Source organism: Emydura macquarii, unplaced genomic scaffold (genome assembly GCF_026122565.2).
Source record: "Emydura macquarii macquarii isolate MOO-44397 ecotype Brisbane River unplaced genomic scaffold, CSIRO-AGI_Emac_v2 contig_2473, whole genome shotgun sequence".
Taxonomy (NCBI): Eukaryota; Metazoa; Chordata; order Testudines; family Chelidae; genus Emydura; species Emydura macquarii.
Window position 1 is genome coordinate 12,369,463 of NW_027132610.1, and position 25,861 is coordinate 12,395,323.

Sequence of the window (25,861 nt, forward strand, 5' to 3'; positions counted from 1 at the left end):
TGAACATTTAAAAAATTTAAACTGTCACCTTCCATTTTTCTATTCTGATTAACTGTGCTGCAGTAAATTCTACTTAAACAGATAGTTTGACAGTCCCTAATGGTAGAAGAAAAGACCTTTGCTTTGCACAACCGAACACAACTGAAGCCATGGCATACTGATAGCAGTGAAGTATATTCCACCTCTGTTTCTTCTCACTTTGCAGGCACACTAGAGAATGGAGAATCTGAACAGGTCCTGGCTCTTATTAATGAGAATTTGGAACCTTTAAAGAAGTACACATTAAATCAGAACCTTTTGTAAAATTGCCAATTGTCCCAAATAGGGAAGCAAAATTGTCCTTTTTTTCTTATAAGTGCTTTTTGCCTCCTTTTTACACAGGGAAATACTTTTTAAATCCCCCTCTCCCAACACCTTTTAATAAAGGGCTGCTCTTAATCTTTTCCATGTCAACCAATGCATCTAGAAAGCTCCTTCAATGTAGACTGATGTGCAGGACATGGGATGGATTGATGTTCCATTCAAATGACAGGAAATTCTGTTGTAGATTGCTCCCTGGACACATGCTCTTTCCAACAGCTGTTCTTACATCACTTTGCAAATTCACCCCTCTTGTATCCCTTACCATTGCACAGAAATGTATTTTTGTTCTCTGTTATTCTTATTATTTTGCTTTACATGATTACGTGAAGGGATATAAGATAACCTATCAAAATGGAGAGGGAAGGAGTAACTCTTGGTTTTGATGCGCTCAAAGAGCAGGTGCTGCTTCAGTGCTGCCTTCCTGGACAGAACATTTTTGTTGCTGCTGTTTTTAAATTTTTGTTTAGCTAGCACCACTAATGTTGCTCTTTTCACTGTCACACTCAATCTGGATGATATCAGCCTGTCATCACCAGAACAGCTGTCAGTTTATTAGGCTCAGTTTGTTCTTCGTAATTAGTAGCCTAACCTCACTTAGGCACACTACAATTCAATTGCAGCCGTACTGCCACTGCAGCAGGAACAGGGTGACATAACTTAGAGTGACAGCTGACAGAATGGCAACAATCTACTACAATATTGGAACTTGAAAGGAAAATCCATTTTGCTCAGCAAAGCGGCCTGAAGGATCAAAAAGTACTACACGATCTTCTATATGAAGAAATAAGGCCACTTTTCAGCGAGACAGCCCTTTGGCCTTTTGCCGGTGACAGCCATCTTGCTGAAAAGGTATTTGGGAGTTCAGAGTAACGAGTTTCTAACTCACTTTAATATTATTCTAACAATGAGAAAAAATTATTTAAAAACTACAAAATTAAACATTACATTTTTTATTTTTATAATTCTTATAGTAGTCTGACAGTAAAATGGAGACTTTCATGTATGATGTCACTTTTCAGCAACATGGTTGGCGGCAGCAGGAGGCTCAGAAATGCCATTTGTAATTAAAATCTTTATTTTCAAATACATTCCACAGTTTATTCATGCAGAGAAGAACATTTTACCTTTTTGAACTGTATATTGGGCTGAGCAAAATAGGTGAAGATTTATTTTAACAGGCATTTAGACTGGAGTGAGTTCTGATAGTAATAGAAAGTACTATGTACTTTTGTAGCATTTTTGTTTGCTTACAATACATACTCCTGAACCATTCCATGCCACACAGTTAGTCCTCTTTATTTAGACTTACATTGGAATCAGAAAAGCAGATGTAAATAAAAAAGCAATGTCTTTCTAGTGTAGTTGTTTTCAATCTACGGTCCAGGGACCCCTGGGGTCCGCAGACTATGTCTAAGATTTTCAAAGAGGTCCATACCTCCATTTGAAACTTTTTAGGGGTCCAAAAATGCAAAAAGGTTGAAAACCACTTAAATAAGACACACAAGGCAAGTAAGACACAAACCACACAATGCTTCATACTCTTTAGAATAAGAACATAAGAATGGCCATAGTGGGTCAGACCAATGGTCTATATATCCCACTATCCTGTCTTCTGACAGTGGCTGATGCCAGATGCTTCATAGAGAATGAACAGAATTGGGCACTTTGTCACGTGATTCATCTTATCCCCCAATCCCATCCCCAACTCTGGCAGTCCAAGGGGTTAGAGATGCCCAGAGCATGGGATTGTGTTCCTGACCATCTTGGTCCATCAATTACTAACCTCCATGAACGTATCTAATTCTTTTTTTTTAACCCAGTTATACTTTTGGCCTTCACACCATCCCCTAGCAATGAGTTCCAGAGGTTGACTGTGCATTGTGTGAAGAAGTACTGCTTTACGTTTGATTTTAAACCTGCTGCCTACTATTTCATTGAGCGACCCAGGTTTTTGTGTTATGTGAAGGGGTAAATAGCACTTCCCTATTCACTTTCTCCACACCATTCATGATTTTAGAGACTTCTATCATATCCCTCCTTAGTCACTTTTCTAAACTGAACAGTCCAACTCTTTTTAATCTCTCGTCATATGGAAGATGTTCCTTACTTCTAATCAATTTTGTTGCCTTTCTCTGTACTTTTTCCGATTCTAATAAATCTTTTTCGAAATGGGACAACCAGAACTGCATGCAGTACTCAAGATATGGGCATACCTTGGATTTGAATAGGGGCAAATTTTCTGTCTTATTATATTATCTATTCTTTTCCTAATGGTTCCTAACACTCTGTTTGCTTTTTTGACTGCTGCTATACATTGAGCAGGTTTTCAGAAAATTATCCATAATGACTCCAAAATCTTTTTCTTGAGTGGTAACCGCTAATTTAGACCCTATCATTTTGTAAGTATAGTTGGGATTGTGTTTTCCAGTGTGCATTACTTTGCATTGATCAATATTGAATTTCATCTACCATTTTGTTGCCCAGTCACCCAGTTTTGTGAGATCCCTTTGTAACTCTTCACAGTCAGCTTTGCTCTGTTTAGCTCTTTTTCCAGATCACTTACGAATATGTTGAAGAGCATTGGTCCTAGTAGAGATCCTTGGGAGACCATGCCATTTACCTCTCTCCATTGTGAAAACTAACCATTTATTCCTACCCTTTGTTTCCCATTTTTTAACCAGTTACTGATCAATGACAGGCCCTTCTCTTTTATTCCATAACAGCTTACTTTGCTTAAGAGCCTTTGGTGAATGTGTAAGGTCTGAGGTCTTGGTCTTTTGGCTAAGCTTAGGCCTTGTTCTTGGGCTAAGCAGTAGCAGTCATATTGGGAGTGACAGCAGCCATAAGCTAAATAGCATGTAGTCACATCTTCACGTTCCTGAAATTACTTCAAGACAGTGTAATATTGAGCTGTTAAGAAGGTGACACTGTCCTAATAGTACCTATCCCCACCAGATAAAGAAACAGATCTTAAGATGCTTATAGAAAACTTTGTCTGATAGCATTTTGTCTGGAAAGGAATCACTTATCAACAGTTGTGGTTGTAAAATCTACACTTCTTATTGTTTTGTCTTTATGGTACCCAATTCTCTATTGTTTATCTAAATGATTTCTGTCTGGTTCTTTGATTGTTTCTGTGTGCACTATTTAAATCAATTAAGGTGGTGGGATATGATTGGTTAAAAAACTGTTTCTTAATGGGCTAGGATTGGTGTTTTGTAGTACTTTAGTTTAAAATGATTGGTTAAGGTATAGCTAAGCAGGACTCATGTTTCACTATATAAACTGAGGTCCAAAAGGAAGTTCTTTGGAACCTAACTCCAGGACACTGCCCAAGAAGATCAGAGCTTGCAGACTTAAACACCCTGCCAGCTGTATTTACAGAAGCTGGAGTCCCCAGATGATCTAATCCTGGTTGGCCAGCAGGAGAAGTTTGTCTGCCTTATTGGGAATGGTGAAAGTTGTATGCTTAGCATGTGTATTGTGTTTTGGTCATTGTTAATATATAGAAAATAAGGATATTACTGTGTAAGACTCCTTCACAGGTAGAATATCCTGCAAACCCACAGAGAATTACACCCAGAGCCCTACAGACTGGGAAAAGGTGGGTACTTCAATTAACCAGGTTATGCCCCGAGCCTTACGGCCTGGGAAAGGGTGACACTAAGCCCCACAGTGTAAGTAGGTGCCTTTCTCCCAGAGCCCTACAGATTGGGGTAAAAGTCGGGTGCCCTAGTGTGGGGGTAAAAATGGGCACCAAATTGCAGGCCCAATCCTATAAAGTGCTAAGACCCCAATTTAGCAAACCATTTAAACATATACAATACTATTGTTGGGATTCCTCCAAGACCTTTTTCACTTGGCTTATCCAGAACATCTCGTCCAGTTCTGGGAGAACACTTTGTACAGGTCTCTGGAATCCAACAAATCTGTTCAAATCTGGATTCGTCTGTGAGGTTTCTTTATTGGCATGCAATCAAACTACACTTGAGTTGATTAGGCTCAAGTAGAGGGGATGGGCACAGGGTATACCACACAGCCAATGCACACAATCATGAATCAGCTTACGTACACACTTACACTTAATACTATTGGTAAAAACATCATATCACACACTTTATGATTGGTCTACTAATATTTATAACCAATCCCCGTACAGATAAGAACATAAGAACGGCCAGACTGGGTCAGACCAAGAGTTCATCTAGGTCAGTATCCTGTCTTCCAACAGTGGCCAATGCCAGGTGCTTCAGAGGGGATAAATAGAACAGGTAATCATCAAGTGATCCATCCCGATGACCATTCCCAGCCCCTGGCAAACAGCAATCCCTGCTTATCATGGCTAATAGCCATTGATGGACCTATCCGCCATGAACTTATCTTGTTCTTTTTTGAACCCCATTATAGTCTTGGCCTTCACAACATCCTCTGGCAAGTATTTCCACTGATAAAGAACTGTCCATGAGCTGCAAAGTAGGCTAGTAAGCAAAGCTGCAGGTGCAAGCTTACCACACATTACTCTTTTTACTGTTTCTTTATCTATTAACTACATGTCTTTTACAAGGCCACTTGTGAGTTTATTCTTTGTCCATTCTTAACCTCAGTTTCCTTAAGTCTCTTTCTTACTTCTTGCATTGTTTATGTAAGGTGTACAACTTCAAACATATGCTTTGCAAAACAAGGATGGACTTTGTAACAGGGTCCTCAGTGGGCCGAGGGGCCTAGTGGTTAGCATCTACTAGGTTGTGGGGCAGCGGTAGGGGAGCACGGGCCCACCCACTCCACCAGGCTCTGACCCAGGAGCCTAGGATGGTCAGCAGTGTTTGGCCTCCAGGAGGGACCCTCTAAGCTACCTTCCCTGGATCGCTTTCTACCACTGCTTTCCTCCCCCAGCTTCTGGTCCCAGAAAAGGAAACCAAACTGCTAGCCCCAACTGGGCTCTACATACAGTCCTGTTTCTTCAGGCTATCAAGAATATCCAGAATTGTCATAATTAATGACAATACACATTTTGCCAGGGGATATTAATCATTGTGCTGTAGGGCATCAGCCAATCTCTGATTAGAGGAGAGCAGGATGAGGTAAGGGTAAGGATGTCATTTCAGAAAAATTCAGGGGGTGGGGGACAAAGTTGTGTCAGCATATAAAGTGTTATATGTCATTATATTGTCCAGCAAAGTCAGGTGGGGAGAGGAATGGAAGACATAATGGAACATACAGACCTATGGAAAGTCTGGGAGGAATCCCTGCCCCTTTGCAAATAACGCCTCTGGGTTGGGGGTGGAGTTTATTCCATGTAGCCCTACTTTAGGGGTCATACACCATCCTCTGAAGCACCAGGTTCCAGCCACTGGGGAACACAGGATATTGGTCTGATTCCATATGGCAATTTCGATGATCCTAAAACAAAGTGCAACTTTCTATGGGAATGTTATGGTTGATTTGTCTACACTGTGTGTATCAGGTGATAGTAGTATGTCCTTAGTGAATGTTTGAACTCATGAGGATGTCCTACCACATTTTTGTTGCCATTTCTGCATTTCCTTTTCACCCTGTGCCACAGGAGTTATGTAAGAACATGAGGCAAATTAGTTTACAGGGAATGTTAGGTGATGTCAGTTGATACTTACTTCAGGAGCTTTGGATCAGGACCTTAAACTGCAAACCAATGATAATTAGAGAGACAAGGTGGGTAAGGTAATATTAGTCCAATAAAAGCTATTACCTCGCCCACCTTATTTCTCTAATATCCTGGTACCCACATGGCTACAACTACACTGCAGACAACTAATGAGAATAACAGTCACATATGAAATTGAGCAATGGTTCCCACCACATGGAAGTACTTAACTCCAAAGATGGTGGGTGCACATGTATTCTCAATACTTGGTGCTCCAAGTGGATTTGTGCTCTTAATTTTTCTAGCACACATGAAGTACATATTGCAGAGACAATGGGATGATTTTTAAAAATAGTGTTACATGGAAATTACTTGAATTTACCCAGAGACAGAAACCAATTGTGAATAATGGTAAGAGATTCATTGACTTTACAGAAGAGTGAGAAAATGTCCAGTTACCTGCACAGTGCTAGATCCTATGGTGGAGCTGCTGTGGGCCATCAGCTTGTGACAGTGGAACAGGCCTGTGTTTTGCGGCTGTGATGCTGAGGCATGCTTTTGGAGCTGCAAGGTGTTGTGCTGTGGGGCAAAGTGCCATGGTGTGGTGTTGCAATATCGCAGCACTGGGACATTGTGCAGAACTGCTGCAATTTGCCATGTTATGGAGCAACAGCGGGTTGTGCTGCATGAGCTTTTGTTGCGGTGCTGGGCCACGCTGAGGCAGGGCTGGGCATTATGCTTGGCGAGGCGTTATGTCGTGGCGCTTGCAGGGCACGGGGCCGAGGCATCGCCCTGGGGTGCTGAGATACCATGCCACCGGCATGTGACGCTGAACGCCATAGCAGAATGATGCTGAGAGGTTGGATGGGTGCAGGGCATGGCGCTGTTGGGCAGTCAGTGTGCGAGGGGTTAGGAGGCACGGGCTGCCCGCGTGGAGCCTTGCAGAGGGGTCGGGCTGTGGAGATGACATGCTGCTGGCTGGCACACTGTGCTAAGGGAGTGTCACGTGACGGTGCAGCAAGGCCTAGCGCGTTATGCCGCCTTGCAGTAGGTTGTTGAACGAGGCGTGGGCTGCGGGCGGGGGGGCTCAGGGCTGTGGGACTGGTCCCCCCTGAGCGAAAGGCCGCGCGCCGGGCCGGAGCGAGCAGCAGCCCCTCCCCCGCCTGGCCGTGACGTTCCTTCCGAACTCATGGGCCCGCCCCTGCGTGGCGCGTTCGCTGTAGCTCGAGTCTTCGGCCTCCTCCCCTGCCGCCAGCCCCGGGGCGCGTTCTGCGGGCTCTGCATGTCGGCTGGGTCTGGCCCCAGGCGGCTTCCGTAGCAGGGGCTTGTGTCCGGGGCAGCTGGTGGAGCGACAGACAGAGGCGGGCTCCGTGACGCGTCCGGCGTGTGGGCTGGGCCCGGCGCGCGCTTTTCAACCCCGCGCTCTGCCTCGCTGGGCCCCGGCCGCAGCGCAGCGATGAGTCTCTGGGCGGACAAGTACCGGCCCTGCGCCCTCGGCAGGCTGGATTATCACCGCGAGCAGGCGGCTCAGCTCCGCAACCTGGTGAGAGACAGACAGACAGAGAGAGAGAGAGAGAGAGAGAGAGAGAGAGAGAGAGACCGCCATCCCCGGGCCGCGCGGGGAGCCCCTGCTACCCGCCTCCCCTTCCGCTAACCCCCCACCTTCCCTCCCACCCCCGGACCGCTGCTCTCCAGGGTAACCCCCTCATCCCTCCGTCTGCTGCCGCCCTGCTCTCCCATCCCCGCTGAGGGAATCCTTTGCTCACAGTCCAGATGGTGCTTTTCTGGCCCCTCGCTGGGATCGTTTAGCCCCTGCCACAAAGCGTGAGCAGACCTCTTTGCACCTCCAGTGTCCTTTACAGACCACTCATTGCAGCAGCTGCTAGCCAGCCTTAAAATGAGAACGGTTCTTTGGGCCAGATTGGCACCTTGCAGGGTTGTCTTCACAGCAACGTCAGCTCAAGGTACAACAGGAGTTCAACTTCCTTTCCACACACAAATATCAATAGCTTGAGGTCTAGCTGCCTTATCGGGGGCGGGGGGATTTGATGCTCCTGTACTTGTAGTGCAGTGGGAATGAGCAGTGAGTTACAAGCTACTCATCAGATGTTCTTTCAGTGATGCTGCTAATCCTGTCTCCCTTCTGCTGATCAAATTGCTTTGGTACTTTGAAGGTTGTTTCACAGTGTGGTCATTCTCAGGCTTGGTCTACACTTAAGTTATGTCTGCATAGCTGCATTGGTCAGAGATATGGGGAAAAAACCCACACCCTGTGCAGCATAGCTATGCCAGCAAAACCCCCACCGTAGTTATGTCGAAGGAAGAAGAGTTTTGTCAGCATACATTGTTTGGGGAGGTGATGCTCCTAAACTGACCTGCCCCTATAGGTGTAGGCTGCATCTACAGCAATGGGTTATGTTGGCATACATATGCTAACATAGGCTGTGTAGTGTAGAACAATGTTTCTCAACCTTTTTGATACCAGGGACCAGATTGCTGCCTTCCTAAACTGTGTAAGGGAAATCTCAAGGACAGGTGCCGGTCCATGGACTGGTGATTGAGAAACACTAATGTAGATGTATACCCTCACTTGAGCTAGGCTAGCAACTCGTGTGCTAACTTGCACTGAAGACAAGCCCTGACACATATAGGGGAAGACCCTAAACTTTTCCCTTCTGTAGAATAAACTTCATGCAAAGGTTTGCAAGCGTTTTATGTGTGCTACTTAATTAATTCGCACACCATCACTATTACCATTAAGCAGATGGAGGAGGAAGGAGGCACAAAGATTTATTAGCATGATTTTCAGAAATGCATAGCACCCACATCCACCCACTGACTTCTTTAGACGCTGTTGGTGTCCACCACTTCTGAAACCACCAGTCCATAAATGACTTGGTAAGGTCACAGGGATTAAGGTCAAAGATGGGGCTAAAACCCATGGGTACAAAACTGAGTGCATGTTCAAGCCCCCAGGTGTCCTGAGTGTTACCCAGATTGTCTAACGACTAATTCACTCTTTGAATTCTGTGATTCTTGGTATATCTAACTAAACCTAGCTTTGAAAATAGGCTTTAGTGAAATACATTTTTAAAAACAACCACTGGCCCTCTCAGAAACAAAAATTGGTTCTGTCATTTTAAAGAGCGATTCAATTAAAAAATTCTGCTTTTATTTGAATACCTTTATATTTTTACAAGTAACACTTAGTATACTGTAACTAAAAGAGAGCAGAGACATTGTTTTCTCTATTTTTAGTTTATTTTGTGGATAGTTTTTCTGTTTCCCTGTGTCAATCTGTTTCCCATTTGTGAAAGCCTTTCACTTAGCAACAAAAGGGAGAGAAACATCTTTTAAAAAAAAGGAAAGTGATTGTGTAACCACAAAAATTGGCAGGACTCTCAGGAGCAAGTGTAATACCTGAAAGTACTTCAAATTCTTTCTCAAAAAAACAAAAACAAAACACTATCGACTTTAATTTTCAGAGGCGCACAGCATATATGATGGAAGTATACATGGAAGAAATTCAAGAGCCACTAATTATGGATTATATTTTAAACTGAAGTACTGTAGAATTGCACATGAACAAATATTAACATTGTAATGAAAGTCTTCATCTAGTGCAGCAAAAACAACGAGAGTCCTGTAGCACCTTAAAGACTAACAAATTTCTGCAGGCATAAGCTTTCGTGGGCTGCAACTCACTTAGTCAGATGCAGCCATGGAGGCTTATGCCTGCAGAAATTTGTTAGTCTTTAAGGTGCTACAGGACTCTCGTTGTTTTTGCTGTATGCAGACTAACACGGCTACCCCTCTGGAATTCATCTAGTGCAGTGTGTTAATTTCCTCGGATATGGGAAACATTACTGTAATTAGTTTTACTGCACTGTTGGCAGGTTCAGTGTGGTGACTTCCCTCATCTGTTAGTGTATGGACCATCGGGAGCTGGAAAAAAGACCAGGATAATGTGTTTGTTAAGGGAGCTGTATGGTGCAGGAGTGGAGAAACTGAGGATTGAACATCAGAGCATAACAGTAAGAAATTTATCGTGCATTTTTTTAAAAAGAAAGTAATTGTGTATATATACAGCGTCTCTTTTATATACTAGTATGTTGAATATGTATTCCTATAGAGAGGTCCACTCTAGCAAAATGAAGGTCAGTATAATTCCAAAATGTTCAGATTTCTTCACCTTGGTAAAAAGTTCAAGATCACCTATAAATTGGTCACTTTAATATTTTCTCTAACCATGTAATTTTAATTTGTCAGTTTCCCTCACACTGCAGGGTATGTCTTTAGTATTAAATACTAAGGACCAGATTGTGATCTCAATTTCTTTCATGTTGGTTTTATTGGCATTACTTTGAATTTACTCTAGTGTATTTGAGATCAGAATTTGGGCCCAGCGCTTGAATTTTTGCTTCAGGTTAATTCCAATTTAAGCTAACTCGTGATTGATAGAATTCGGTTGTCTATGTTCTGGCCCTGACTTATAAACCATTTAATTTGTCCCATTTATGCTTTTCATAATTTGTTATATAATCATTCCCACAGTGACAGTTTCAACAGGAGAACAGATCTGCTTCAGTAGTTAGCTGCTTGGGGAAACAAGGCAGCCACTTGAAATCTTGTTTCAGATGATGTGTTACCAATTAAAAATCCTTTTGCGGAATGAGGGAGTTTTAAGGGGTGACTGGATCAGTTTAAGTACTTACTTGGGGAACAGATATTTGATGATAAAGATGTCGTCAATCTAGTAGACAAAGATATAACAAGATCCAGTAGGTAGAAGTTGAAGCTAGACAAGTTCAGACTAGACATAAGGAACAAATATTTAATAGTGAGGGTAATTAACCATGGGAACAACTTACCAAGGGTTGTGGTGGATTCTTCACCAATGACAATTTTTAAATCAAGAATGAACTCTAGAGCATATCTTTTAGAAAAACATTCAAACAGGAATTAATTCAGGGAAGTCCTGTAGCCTGTGTTATACAGGAGGTCAGACTAGATGATCACAATTGTCCTTTGACTACATAACCATAAATCTATGAATCAGCAAAATTGTCAGAAGAACGCTAAAACTTCATATTATGGTAAACAGAATTTCTCCCATTGTTACTTTTTAATTCCTTCAGCAGTGGTCTAAATATCATGTTTGGTATGGTAGGTAGGGCATTGCTTGCTGATTCTGACTCATCTTGTTACAGGATAGTTTTTCTTATTCATTGCTGTTACTTAAAGAAAATAATGTAGTAACCATTGCATTTATGATATCCTTGCCTGACTACTTATTTCCCTCTGTGTTCCTATAGGGAAGAGGTGTATGACAGTGGAAACAAGCTAGTAGAATGTTCTGGATATTGGCATGAGGATAGGTGCACCAACTATAGTCGTTTCTTGTGACTCATCTAGAAAAGAGAAACAGATTGTGGTATTTATAGGGGGAAAAAAACAACTAATTTGTCCTAAAATTTTTTTCTGATAAGTCACTTGTATTGGAGGAGATTCATAGTCACCATAAAAGGAAGAAATACAGTTAAATACTATTCTGTACATAGTGAGAACGGACATGTATCCTGTTAGAATGATAGAAATATGCCTGTTTGGATCCAAATTTAGAGGCCGTATAAATGTTTGTGTAAATTACACCAGTAACAGATTTCTAATTATTTATTGAGAGAAAGGAACTTCCTTCCATGTCTCTCCACTTCCCTAAAAAAATTCATGGAGAGGAAACTTTCCAGATGTCTGCAAACTATTTCCCCAAAATGATTGTTTGAAGGACACGAGACATTATCATGTCTGCAATCTCTTAATTCTGATAGTAGGGTCAACTCTTGTAATAAAGAGTCACCATTATCTTTTTAGAGGTTTAACCACCTCCCAATACTCCTGACCACCATTTGTATAGGGAAAAAGATGTCTGAAGCTGACCCCAAATCCAGGTTCTCTTTTATAATGCTGCTGCCAACTTACCAGATCTGTCAATTATAATTCTTCAAATCCAAAAATTAACAAAAAAAGTTGAAGTAAGATGCTTTGAAATCTAATATTCTTATTTTCTACACAGACACCCTCTAAAAAGAAAATTGAAATTAGCACCATTGCAAGCAATTATCATCTTGAAGTTAACCCAAGGTAAGGTCGTAATAAAAAGGAATATTTAATTAGGATATTATACTTGAATGGCAACACTTCTAAAATGGCTTTAGCCTTGACTTCTAAGGACTCAACCTCTTACTCATGCAAGTAGTTCCTTTGAAGAAAAAAATTTGTTTGCAGGTTTAGGCCCTAAATGTGCAGACTAGGTTTTTTAAATACATGGTTTTGGATGATGAAAATCTTGGATTTCCCATGTCAATCCAGTAGTTTGTTGTCTAACCAGCAGATTATGCATACAGATATGAGTGTTGGGTCTTGCAAATAGGTGGATCTGCAAATTCAGAGGTCAAGTTAAGACTATTTTGAAAACATGGCCCTGAATTATTTTTTTGTGGTGCACAGTATTTTGTAATTAAAAAAGCTCTAAGTGTGTTTCTGATCTAAAATACAGAGAATCATATGAAAGGTTAGATGTGAGTTTAAATGTCAGATGTTTTAATGGAGTTAATGATTATATGGTGTACTGTGTGTCTTCTTTAATTTAATAGTAGTGAAATTGCTGGTAATATTTCAGTGACCCAAAGTAAATACAGGTATTTACCTGAAACCCTTTAGCATAGTTTAATCACACCAGGAAAAGTGTTGTCATGTTAAAAGGGCCTGCTTTGGTTATGTTGGCTTCATCCTTCTTGGGGAACAATTATAGGACAATAGTGCGTGCCCAGAAATAAGTCACCTTCCTCCACACTTAGCTCTGTTTTTTTCTATGCTATTTTGTTAATTGGTGCAGCCCCTTTTTTTGGATTTGTGCCAACTGTCTTTTCTTTAAAACCTACGTCTGTTACTGTCTTGGCGGATCAGTATTACAGACATAATCTGCTTATACTCTAGTGCCTTATCATTAATTGTCTGGGTTTTTTTGTGCCTGTCCAGTTGGGGCTGTGAAATCCTTGGTTCAGGGACCTATCTATGTTTTGTAAAAGCAGTGCCTCTCTCTTATACTACATGATTCATGACTTACTGCAATTATTATAAAAGTTGAAAAACTGATGCACTTAAATACGCACACAAAAACCCTCCACTCATATCGTAATTCTGACGTTATAGTTTATTTATGTAATTTTGGTATTGGAAAATCATTGACTATCCCACCTTCTGATAAAATAAGCTTACTTTTGCCAAATGCAAACATCCCAAAATGTAGAATAACTACCTATTAATCTATCCTGACTTCAGTGGTTTTTTTATATCAATGTTGTTGACCCTTGTGTTTTATTGATCTGAGCTAAAACCTGACAGTTTGTATAATTATATCTTGAATTGGACATCAGTGTCTTTTTCATGTGTATGTAACTGAACAAACAGCGTATCAATCTTTGTTCTGTTAATGTTCCTGAATGTCAGTATCATTACAGCTTGTAGAATTCTGATTGAATTATAACTCCATGTTCAGTGAAGCAGTATGGTACATTTAAGTAATATGAAGCACAGTAAAAGGTCAACAGGGAGAGGAAATGAACATAAAAGAAGGGAGTGGAATATGCAGGTGTTAAATCTATTATAAACCTTTGCTAGACAAAGCAGTTATATTTCCTCCAAACTGGTACACAGATTTCATCTGTGACTTTCGGGGCATTGCCTGTTGGTTACATAACTTGCTATGGGCAGATACTATTAAATGGAGTCCCCTCAATGGAGAAGAAGAAAACAAAACCATATCCTTGAATTATAACTCTGCTTTGCCTAACCATCTTCACATTGAAATGTTTGAAATAGTAAAATAACATCATGCTTAGCCATCCCTTCACCTATAAAATTATTAACCAGACTCTCCATTATAGTAGAGACGTGCCTGTATTAAAATGGTAAATAACTGTAGTTTAATCACTAAACTTCAGAAAACTGAGTAATAGGTTACATTTTGTATTCCGGCACTAAAATTTCTGTATGAGCTATTGATGAAGCATCCTGGGACTAAATCTGTTAGAACATAAGATTTTTATCATTGAAAGTGCCTTTTGTCCTGATTATTCTTGAAAGAACTAAAGAACTTTGAGACAACTGATTATTCCGTCAGCTGCCAAACCCCTGATATATCTGTGATGACACACATCATATTTTATTTCAGAGAGTGGCGCCTCTAGCATCTTAATATCACACTTAAATGCCAAAACATGCAAATTAAGATATAGTATGGAGTCATATTTGATTCATAACTTGCATATTAAGTGATGAAAAGCTTCAAATGTGACATTTGAATGTCCCCAGCTCCAAGGCAGAATCTAGTTTCTAAATGAAAACCATTTTTTATTGATTGTAGCAACAGAGGTGGGCTTTTTAAATTTATTGCATTTGTGGGTCACTAAAAGTGTATGGCACTGGGAAGCCTCTGTACTATATCTTAATCTTAATATCAGTTCTGTCACTTGTTTGGCACTCAGAGTTAGGAATCCACACATTATTTGAACTTATCACTAAATGCTGCATGGTATTTGGATCAACTGCTCAGCTATGGGGCCAGAAGGGTCCACAAAGCCATTGCAAGGAATGCATGGTTTTTTTTGTAAGCACACTAAGATTTTTGGATGTGGGGGAGAGTTGGCTTCAGTCCTATACCTGAAATAGCCATCCTTGACAATAACCGTGACACTGGTAAACTTCCCATTGGTGAAGAATCCATTTTTCTCCACCACCTTAGTGCTTGTGAATCTCCCCTCTTCTTGTAATGACACCCCTAGAGGGTACATCTCCAGGGGTTGAATGAACCTGGGACCTTTGGATCTAAAAGCATGAGTCCCTCTACCACCTGAGCTAAGGAACCAGAACCAGTAGCTTGAAATCAGTAGCAGAATCAAAAGCTCTCATGGGTGGTGTAGCAGCTAGATGAGCACAGAGAGTCACACTTAGTTTGGGTTACATTGGAAAAAAATTAGAAAATAAACATGCCAACATTTTCTCCTATAAGAGACAGATCACCACATAGGGTGGAAAGAGAAGGGGCTACCATCTTATAACAATTTCAGATAAAAATAAAACAGCCAGCTTAGGGGATGAGAGTGCTTCAGAAACTTTCAAACTGACACTAACCCTGCAGGTTCTTCTGAGCAAGATTTCCATTTACGAAATCTCTAGCCCTTTCCATGGCCACATGATGAGAAGGACTTCATAATGCTGAAATCAGTGTTTGTGTTTACTGGAATCAGTGTTTGTGAAAGTTGTGTGTCCTACTGGCTGATTTGGCATTTTTGCCACAGATAAAATGGCTTTTTTTAGACAGTTGAGAAGCAAGAAATACTGGATGTATATGCTGAAGTTGCTGGTAAGATGAAATGTAAAAAGCTGATTTCTCATACCATTACATAAAATCACGGAGGCATAAACGTAATTTATTGCAGTTACTAACTGGTTTCTCTCCCCACGCACATATACAATGCAAGTCTATATGGGATATGAGTTTCAAAATGTTAGGATGACAGCTTGTCAATAGCCACTTAATGTACAGATTAAATTAATTCTAAACTAAGTCTATCTTGTGTTCTTTATTTAAAAAGCTACATTTTGGGCTTGTTTAAAAAAACCAAAAAACTGTCTGAGTTGGTACTTAGAAGAATGTATTGTAGATATGGTATGGGCACTTTTAAAAGAAATAAGTGTAACAACAAAATTAATTTTTATCTTAACTCTTTGTACAGCGATGCAGGAAACAGTGACCGTGTGGTAATTCAGGATCTATTGAAGACAGTAGCACAATCCCAACAACTTGAGACAAGTACTCAAAGAGATTTTAAAGGTAAGTAAAATAAGTTAAATGTGGGCCATAACACTGGAGGAGAAAAAACTCTGAATGTTTTGACCAGGTCAGAAGATATACATGAGAATTACTTCACAATTAGTTCACATCCTTTCTGTAGTGAGGGGCCCAAATTTGGACACAATAGTCCAAATGTGGCCTCACCAATGCTGAATAGAGGGGACTAATCACCTTCTCTCGATCTGCTGGCAATGCTCCTACTAATGCAGACCAATATACCTTTAGCGTTCTTGGCAGTTAGGCCACACTGTTGGCTCATATCCAGCTTCTTGTCCACCGTTACCCCCAGGTCCTTTTCTGCAGAACTGCTGCCTAGCCAATCAGTCCCCAGTCTGTAGTGGTGCATGGGATTCTTCCATCCTAAGTGCAGGACTCTGCACTTGTCCTTGTAGAACCTCATCAGATTTCTTTTGGCCTAATCCTCCAATTTGTTTGGGTCACTCTGTATCCTATCCCTGCCCTCCAGCGTATCTACTACTTCCCCCAGGTTAGTGTCATCTGCAAACTTGCTGAGGGTGTCATCCATCCCAACATCCAGATCATTAATGAAGATGTTAAACAAAACCAGCCCCAGCACCCACCCCTGGGGCACTCCGCTTGTTACCAGCTGCCAACTAGACATCAAGCCATTGATCACTACCCGATGATCTAGCCAGTTTTCTATCCACCTTATAGTCCATTCATCCAACCTATGCTTCTTTAACGTGCTGGTAAGAATACTGTGAGACACCATATCAAAAGCTTTGCTAAAGTGCAGAAGTACTTCATACATGGAAGAGCTACAGAGGGAAGCTGGCTGCTAATCTAAAAGATACCAAACAGTTTTCCTCTTCACAGTTTCCAAATATAGGTTGCTACAGCTGTTTCCTTGCAGAAAGCAAGAAACCCCAAAATCAGAGTTAAATACAAAGAGAAGAATGAGACAGACTCAAGAAAGATGAGAGAACAGAGTAGAAATAAAGTAGTGGTGGTCCTAACTTTGATATGCCACACCATTGTCTTCACATTTCTTTGGGAAGCATTATATTTGAGCTGTTACCAATCTGCTTAACAACTTTGAAACATCTTTGGATAAATATGGAGAGCCATGTGCATGGAAGGGCCTCCAACCTTCACCCGAAAGGATTTTCTACCTCCTCCACCCATTAAATTAAAACATGAGTTTGTAAACAGAAGGAGTGTACTGATAAGTTATTTGCTTAATATTTCCTTACACCATGGATTCTAAGAAAATTCAGCCGCAACCTTTTCTGAAAATTCTTGGGAAACACTGATAGCTACCGTATTAGCCATAGTACAGGCAGTACAGTGACTGTCTTGGCCTTCAACACCTAATTTAATAATATGTGTCACAGCAGCACCTACAGTCCCTATTCAGAAGAGTGTAAAATGTAGGCACATTGTAGCAAAAATGTTGTCCACTGTAAATAGGCAAGACTGATGAAGAATAAGGAGTAAACAGATGGAGAAGGTGAAATGGCTTGACCAAGGTGTCTCAGGAATTCGGTGACTGTTGAAAATAGAACCCAGGTCTTTTTAGTCCCAGCACAGTTTCCCATCCATGGGATCACTGTGCACCTTGCTTCATCATCATTCTAAACTTACTAAAACAAAAAATTACTTTAAGTGTACTGTGAACTCGTCTAAAAAAGGTAACTTAAGCTTTTTTTTCCGCTGCAGTGGTACTGCTGACAGAAGTTGATAAACTTACTAAAGATGCCCAGCATTCATTGCGAAGAACCATGGAGAAGTATATGACTACCTGCAGATTGATCCTGTGTTGCAATTCCATTTCAAAAATCATTTCACCTATCCAGAGCAGATGTCTGGCAGTGCGCGTGCCTGCTCCAAGTATTGAAGATGTAAGTTTGGAAGCAAAAATGAGCTTCTAGTAGAAACTTTCATCAGCCAAGTTTTAACTGTGTGTATGTAAAGTATTTTACAGAGAATGACCTATCTTTGTCTGTGATCCATGACTTGCCTTTGATCAGCATGCACAGTATCTAGTGACTGGGCAAACTGGTGCTGCTCCCTTATACCTGGCTGACTCTTGCAAAAAGGCAGTGGCTGTTGTAGAGATGCTTAAGCCTGAAAACAGTCTTTGGACTATGAAATGTCTCACTAAAGAGAAATCTTCCATATGTTAACTATTAGAGAGACAAGGTGGATGAGATCGTATCTTTTATTGGACCCTCATCAACCTTGTCTTTCTAATATCCTGGGACTGATGGCTACAGCTACAATGCGTATGTTAGCTATATCATCATGTACCTCTTTCCTATTTAGATCTGTCATGTGTTGTCCAGTGTGTGCAAGAAGGAGGGATTGATTCTTCCTCAGAATCTGGCTCGTAGGTTAGCAGAAAAGTCTGGCAGGAATCTTCGGAAGGCGCTCCTTATGTGTGAGGCCTGCAGAGTCCAGCAGTAAGTCATTGGAGAAACTAATATAGGTTACTTTTTGTAGAAAAATACACATTTGCTCTAAGCTCATTGTCAAAATATGAGCGATTACTTGTTGTGCAGGTATCCTTTCACTTCCGATCAAGACATCCCTGAGACAGACTGGGAGGTATATCTGAGAGAGACTGCAAATGCTATTGTCAGTCAGCAGACTCCACAGAGGTAGGTGGAGCTATCTGGTTCTAGGTGTAAATTATTAGATTATCAGAACGTTTATGAGCTTAAGAAGTGTTTTATATTAAATGTTTTGTGGCATTTTAACAGCTTTGTATTAGAATGCCTATACTTTGCATCCAAAGGAAATGGATTGAAAGGCTACAGGAGATGGCTAGATTGGATTTCAGAAACTCGTAAGGTTAGACTCTGTCACAAAATAAATAAGCAAGATGCACTGTCTGTATGTGATTGTTTTGAAAGTATATACCCATGATAAACATGGACCAGGTACCGTGAAGATCTGTAGCCCTAGTCTGAATTTGGAAGCCAGTTTTGGTCTGTTTTTCCTCTAAACGATAAGGTGGTAAACAAAAGTTACTTACCTCATGATATTTAAATCATGACTGAGTTTTGCAGCCAAAGCTGTATGGTAGACTTGGGGAAAAGTATTCTGATAATTTGCCCACAGGCATGCAAGACTTCAATTTGGGTTGTCCAATAAAGTTGTCCCAATTTCTGGATGTGGGCTCATTCTCTTAGATAAAGTAAAATAAAACATTGTTGCTACTGTGATTGTCTAACATAATTTCTCTGTATTCTCCTTATTCTGTTCTGGATTAATATGCCAGGGTTTCATTTTGTTCTGACCCTCACTTGTGTTCCATTCAATTTGTCCTCTGCTTAGTATGCATTAAAATGCCACTACCACCACCAGTCTAGTGAAACCATCTAGCGCTGCCTGATACTAAGTACTTGCTGAGTCTGAATATTTTGTTCCTAGTCTCCCTTCAAGTCTATAGAGAGTATCATGACAGAGCCAGAAAACATCTTCACTTGGGCCATTAACAAAAGTTGTGGAGTGTGCTTTACTTCTTTGGGCTTGTTTTAATTAAGTTGGTTGGGTAGAACCCACATTCTACCACTGCAGTTTTGTAGGACAATGATGACCACATTTCCACTAACTGCAATATATCCTGGAAGGCCTGGTAGCTAAAGTTTTTTGATCATATGCCTGTACTGTTATTGTGGATTTGATACTAACTTGAAATTTTAGATGCAATCACTGACAAAGGATACTCTCCTTTTTCCATCTTACTCAATACCTGTGTAAAATTGTCTAGAAGATTTAAACTTGTACATTGCAATAATGAACCAGTTCTTTTTCTCTCATCAAGCCATTGTGTGGAGTCAGAGCATTGAAACCATATGAATGGTGGAGAGTATATAGCCTGGGGAATCTGACACTGATCTATTAAATGGCAACTTCTAGCATACAGATCTGATTTTTCTGCAGCCTTGTCTTTAAAGACCCAAAAATGTTTACCTCTTCAAATCTGTCATTTATAGGCACGTTTTTCTCCAGATATAAGGAACAAGGATTATCTTTTGTTCCTGAGAGTTCCAATTTATCATTTTCTACTGCTTTGCAAAGTATCAAACCAGTTCTCTTTGAAAAATTTGACACATCAGTTACCCTGGCAATTAAATCCATCACCAAATGCAATGTGCCCACTTTTCATATCTTAATCTTCTTAAAGATGTCCCTAATTTGGGCTGCATCATCCCCTGGTTCAATTTCTGCAGTTTGTTCCAAATGAGTGACAGGCAAATGATGATTTTTTTAACCTTTCCCTTCACTGCTCTGGGTTGCATGGTAAAATCCATCAACTACAGGCCAAGTGAACCCATCAGCAAGCACAATAACAAAAACTGGTAACTGGCTGCTTTGTGGCTCTCTTTGTCAATTGGAGGCATGTTACATTTTTTTAAAAATAACATTGATTGAATATACAGAATAAATGAATTGACGAATGGAATTCTAGATACTTATTTTTGGTTTTGTTGGATCTAGAATCATTTGTGTGTGTGTGCACATGCGTGTGCATCTGTCCTAGGGAGGCAGGGTGGTAGATGTGATCTTAGTTTTCAGACAGCTCTTTGTAACATTGAATCAGCGAACAAACTATTTCCAACTGAAGCTGATGGATGTGGTTGTTGTTTTTCCAAAATACTATACAACTTTCCTCTTTAGCTGAGAAAAGCAGTAATGTTGGCACTAGTTTTTTGTTGCTATGGTGCATTTCTGGTCACTGGCAAACTGTTGTCCATTTTTAAAATATATAGTGCTGGCAGAAATAGAATTACACTACATTTAAAGCCCTAATGGGAGGTATTCTCCCTATGATTCTATTTTAAACACAAATGCATATCCTTCTCCCTTCACCTTTTAACTTGCCTGAATTAATGTACTCCATTTTTACCTGTGTATTTATTTAAAAAAAAAAAATTCACATCTATAAGTTGTTGGAACACAAAGACCGTTGGATAACTTCCTCCAAGCCGTCCCTACAATCTTTGGGGAAGAATCCTTTCTTTTAAGGAAAAAACCCCTTGTGTAAGTCACCTAACAGTCTGACTCATCATTTAGATATCCACAGTAAGTGTAATGGAGTCACAACTGTATTTAAAGAAAACAAAAAAACAATCCAGGAGGCTAAGAACACAAGTAAGTGACATAAGAGTAAAAACAGATGCCAAAGCACTGTAACCGCTGTAACATCATATTGTCCCTAATACATTTTCTTTGTAAAGGACAGGCTTCTTCTGTCATTTCCTCTTTAGCCTTCCCAACCTACCCTCTTTTTGTAATGTAGCATTTCTTTTCTTCTGTGGTCTGTATCATTGCTATATAATCTAGAGAGGAAAAAAGCAGCAGTCATCCACAGTAAGTGCTAGCACTTCTGGGGACGAGACTTCAGATAAGATGAGACAAAGTGGCTATCAAGAGGCCGTTATTGCCAGAGGTGAATTTGGTGGGAATTAATCACTGGCGATTGTTCAGTAATGTTGAAAAATGTGGGCAAGATGACTGAAAGGTGCAAAACTGCAACATAAAAATGAATCCTGAGTTCTAATAATTTTATGGCAACTTCTCATTGGACTTGGACAAAAGTCATACATTTTAAAAATATTTAAAGAGTTTAAAAATATTAAAGGGGGGCAAGAACAGCATGTTCTGGAGCCTTGTCTTTCGAGAATGTCATAGCTACTATATAAAATTTTTTGTTAGCCCCTTCTCCATTCCTGAGTTGTGTAACACACATGTTGAGACTGACTTTACATCGGCATAGCACTGCAGATTGCTTAATGTTAGAGGAACGCTTCAGGCTAAGGGAACTTGATTATGCTTGGCATTCCATGTCTGGGGTTTTAAGAACATTGTTTAAAAACAGAGCAATTTTTTTTTTTTTTAGAAATATAAAACAGGCTTTGTGACATTACTGTAACATTTCATGATTTCATTCCAACAGGTTACTTGAAGTTCGTGGACGGCTTTATGAACTCTTAACCCACTGCATTCCTCCTGAGATAATAATGAAGGTAATTTAATTCCTCAGCATTTACTATGTTCATTGCAACCAGAACTAGGAGAATCCAAACTTGGGGCAAAAGGATTAAAATTATATTTTAAAAAAGAGGAAAAACCAGGTAATAACAGTCAAGCACATGTTTAACATTCAGTTTTCAAGATCTTCAAAGGGACTGCTTAAAGTTAAGCATGTGCATAAGTGTTTGCAAGATCAGGGCCCAAGATTGTACGCTTCTTGAGGCATAAGAACATAAGAATGACCATAGTGGGTCAGACCAATGGTCCATCTAGTCTAGTATCTTGTCTTCCGACAGTGGCCAATGCCAGGTGCTTCAGAGGTAATGAACAGAACAGGAAATTTGTTTTCTTTTTTGTTTTGGAAAATGGCTAGCACATGGTGTGGTTCAACTGTAATCTAAATAACTTAACATTAACAATAAGGTCCACCTTTTACGAAAATTCAGAGCAGATTGTCTGTGAGCCAAAAGTCTTTGCTACTCTGAGTTTGAATCCCTTTATTTAACAAATGCATAACGTCTGTGTGCCAAAGCCATGCTTGATTGCCTTTGTTAGATTGAGTTATCCAAGTTGTGGGGACTGGACAAATGAGTTTAAAGCTGGACTAATTCAGAATGCTGAGAGTGTCTAATTAGTTTACAAGATAATCTACATTTTGTTCAACTGAACACAACAAAAAATACAGGCCTCTTCTATCCCTGATGATTGCATGCTTGAAGGCATCCCCACGTTTTTCAAATTGCTGATGTGCTATTAATTATGGGGTGTAATTTGGGATGCTCCATAATTCATAGTGTTCTTGCCACAGCACTTTAGAGGTCCAACAAAGATTCAGAAACACATACAATGTCAGCCTGGAAATACCTGGGCTTGCCGTGGAAGACAGTGTCCCAGCCTGTAAGGGACATGGACGGTTGCCTGAAATAGCAAAGGTGAAAGACTGAAATAGGAGGCAAGGGGAATTCTTTATTAGTTAAGAGGGAGGTAACATCTTATTAAAACAAGATCACTTTGAGTACCAAAAGTATGCTCAGAACTGAGGAAGATTCCATGGTTCCTGCTTCCAAAGGTTTTGCTGTCTAAATTAGAGGCAGACATTTCGTCTACACAGACGTGATACACAGGTTAGGAGTTAACTTAGAGTGAGTGCTTTTTTGTAAGCTTAAATGTATTGAAAGGCCTCATGAAGGAAATGTGACGTTTTATGGAAGGGATAGTGGTTCAAACATAGAAGTTGCCATGGGAGATGGAAACAAATGGGGCAACAAGGCAGGAGATGTGAATTGTAGACAGCATGAAAGGATACTGGAGGATATGAGGGCAGAGTTGAGATTAAAGATAATATTTGGAAAATGTTAACAGCATTAACCTCTATTTACATTGACAAAACACAGCTCTAATTAACTTATGGTAAAATCCTTGGCAGGTCAACTGACTTGTGCTTCTGACATTCTGTTCAGTTATGCTTTTCCTTGTCCTTTTTGCCCTACTATGGGCTAATGCCACTGAGATTTTGGGTTGTCTTGCTGTGCAATGCTCTCTGTCTTAAAGATAAATTCAAATATGTGTTACTAATTTCCACTTTATAGGTTTGAAGACACCAATGTTTGGCAAAGTGTTCTTAAACACTTTAAAGTAAATTCTTTATATGCAGTTAGTTGTAGCTGTGTTGGTGCTCATCCACTTTGTCTCAAACTTTTTATTGCATTAGAGCTGTTTCTGCAAAGGCTTTATCACCTTCTTCACCTCAAATATAAAATATTTTAATATCAGGTCCTTTGTCATTTTTGTGGTAAAATATTGTAGTAGTCTCTTTCTTTGACTTTAAAAAAAAATTCTGTTGGGATGAACCTATTTACATCCATTCCTGATCAGTACTATTGAGATTCATTTCCCTTGTCAAATAAAGGACTCTTTAAGGCCATCTACCTACTTGCTGTTCCCAATGACATCAATAAGAGTTGTGCACAGTCAGTTTGTTAATCTATTGCCCTTAGTGAGGCAGAAATTGTTCAGTTGCACCATTGTTTCACCTGATTTTACAGGATGAGGAATTCATCCTGAGAGAGAAGTTTCTGAAAAGACAATGTTCCACAAGTGTCTGTGCAATTCAAAGTTAATTCTATTGGATAGATGATGTGATAGCTCTTGAAAACTTTTGCTCTGCTGGATCACTGAGTTCAAAATCATGACGTTCCTTGCTCAGCTACTTCTAGGAAAGTGACGGTGTTGATTAATAGTATAGCAAATTGATTTTGGTTACAATTATGATTCAATATAAAAATGTTCAAAACCAAATAACCAAGCTCAGACCATTTATTGTCTGTAAACAAAACAATGATATAGGATAGAAAGAGTTAATACATCACCAGTCCTTTCGGGAAGCAGGTTTTTGCAATGGTCAGAGAAGCACATTCTCGCAACATGTTCAGTTCACCATACAAGGAAGGCATGTTCCCAAAAATACACCCCCAAACTAACTCTCTTTATAATGGGGCTGTTTACAAGTTAAAAACCTCTATACATCACCTAAGATACCACCCATCAATTTCAACTTGTTTTCTGATACTATGGCGTACCTTTTTGTTCTGGATACAGCATTTTAGGTACTAATATGCGTGAAGGCACCTCCTGAGCTTGTACTGAGGGGCAGAGTGCTAACGTATCTTGTCTTTGATAGGTTTTCTATTTTCTAATGCCAAAACTGTCTTCAGCTTTGAAAAGTGTTGTGGGATACTTGACATGGCTGAACAGAATCGTGAGAAGAGCATAAAACATTCAGTTAACATAACTTCCTAATACCTATACATACACTGTGTGTAATACCAGTGAATGTAGTGTATCCTATGCGTAACAATGGTATCTGCTATGCTACCTTGTTTTTGTAATATTTCATTCTTTTAAAAACTGTCATGTTTTCCTCTTTTAGGGTCTTTTGTCAGAACTTCTAAACAACTGTGATGGGCAACTAAAAGGAGAGGTTGCACAGATGGCAGCCTTCTATGAGCACCGACTGCAGCTGGGCAACAAAGCCATTTATCATCTGGAAGCATTTGTGGCAAAGTTTATGGCAGTTTATAAGAAGTTTATGGAGGATGGACTAGAAGACATGATGTTCTAAGACATCACTGAACTTGCATATTTTATACCCTGTCACAACATTGACAGCTCTGTTAATAACGTAGTTTACTCCTGTGTGATTTATGTGGTACAAGCCCTAGGTCAAAATCAAATAAACACTTATTTACTTCACTGCATTTGAGAACTTCATTCATTCTGAACACTAAGTCTTCAAGGCAAACCAGTTGTCTTTAACTATCTAGAAAGCATATGAGCTTTCTGGAAAGACAGCTTTTTTTAGATTTTTGGGATATCTGGCAAAATCACATTCTAAGCTCAGCAGTGTTCAGTCTACCCAGGCCTTGGGTTGGAGTCTTACAGAGAAAAAACCCAGATGCTTTTTAAAGATAGGTATCCTTCTATATACTTCATAAATCGTTTTGAGATCCTTCAGAATGAAAAGTGCTTGTGAATATCCCATTCAAAACAAAGCTGCTTGCCAATTGTTACTTTGATATTCTAATTATATACAGCCATATGCAAATATATGTCATGTACAGATTTTTCCTTCAGCTGTGGTCTAAATGTTACTTTTGGTTTAACTTTTAAATACTGTGTGTGAAATCTATTAGTAAAGTAGCTGCTGTTCCTAAAGGAAACACATTACAACTCTTCCATTACAACCGCTGAACAGCTGTCAGAATAAACTGGCAGAATGACTAAGGAGGGCATTGCATTACCCTTTCATATGCTCTTAAAGGAGTCACATAAACATAATGTAGGTTGACACTGTATTCATAAGGACTGATTTTTAAAAAACAAAAGATGGGCCAGACTCACAAGTAGCTTCACTGAAGTCAAAGTAGCTACACCAATCTACATTAACTGAGCAAATAATT

General features: G+C 39.9%; 1 protein-coding gene across 1 annotated transcript; it reads left to right on the forward strand.

The window, feature by feature from the left end:
* The first annotated feature begins 7,169 nt into the window (after nucleotides 1-7,169).
* RFC3 (replication factor C subunit 3) lies at nucleotides 7,170-25,154 on the forward strand. The gene is made up of 9 exons (XM_067562983.1): nucleotides 7,170-7,526; nucleotides 9,880-10,017; nucleotides 12,057-12,124; nucleotides 15,781-15,878; nucleotides 17,580-17,761; nucleotides 18,186-18,322; nucleotides 18,422-18,520; nucleotides 21,826-21,895; nucleotides 24,832-25,154. Exons 1-9 carry the CDS (start codon nucleotides 7,440-7,442, stop codon nucleotides 25,021-25,023), a joined length of 1,071 nt encoding a protein of 356 aa, XP_067419084.1. The 5' UTR covers nucleotides 7,170-7,439; the 3' UTR covers nucleotides 25,024-25,154.
* The last annotated feature ends 707 nt before the right edge of the window (nucleotides 25,155-25,861 follow it).

What these genes read in the sequence shown, in the direction of transcription:
- RFC3 (XM_067562983.1), top strand. Translation starts at nt 7,440, where the DNA reads ATGAGTCTCTGGGCGGACAAGTACCGGCCCTGCGCCCTCGGCAGGCTG. An exon ending in TACTCAAAGAGATTTTAAAG is followed by an intron (nt 15,879 to 17,579) that starts GTAAGTAAAATA and finishes TTTCCGCTGCAG; the next exon opens with TGGTACTGCTGACAGAAGTT. An exon ending in AGTCAGCAGACTCCACAGAG is followed by an intron (nt 18,521 to 21,825) that starts GTAGGTGGAGCT and finishes TCATTCCAACAG; the next exon opens with GTTACTTGAAGTTCGTGGAC.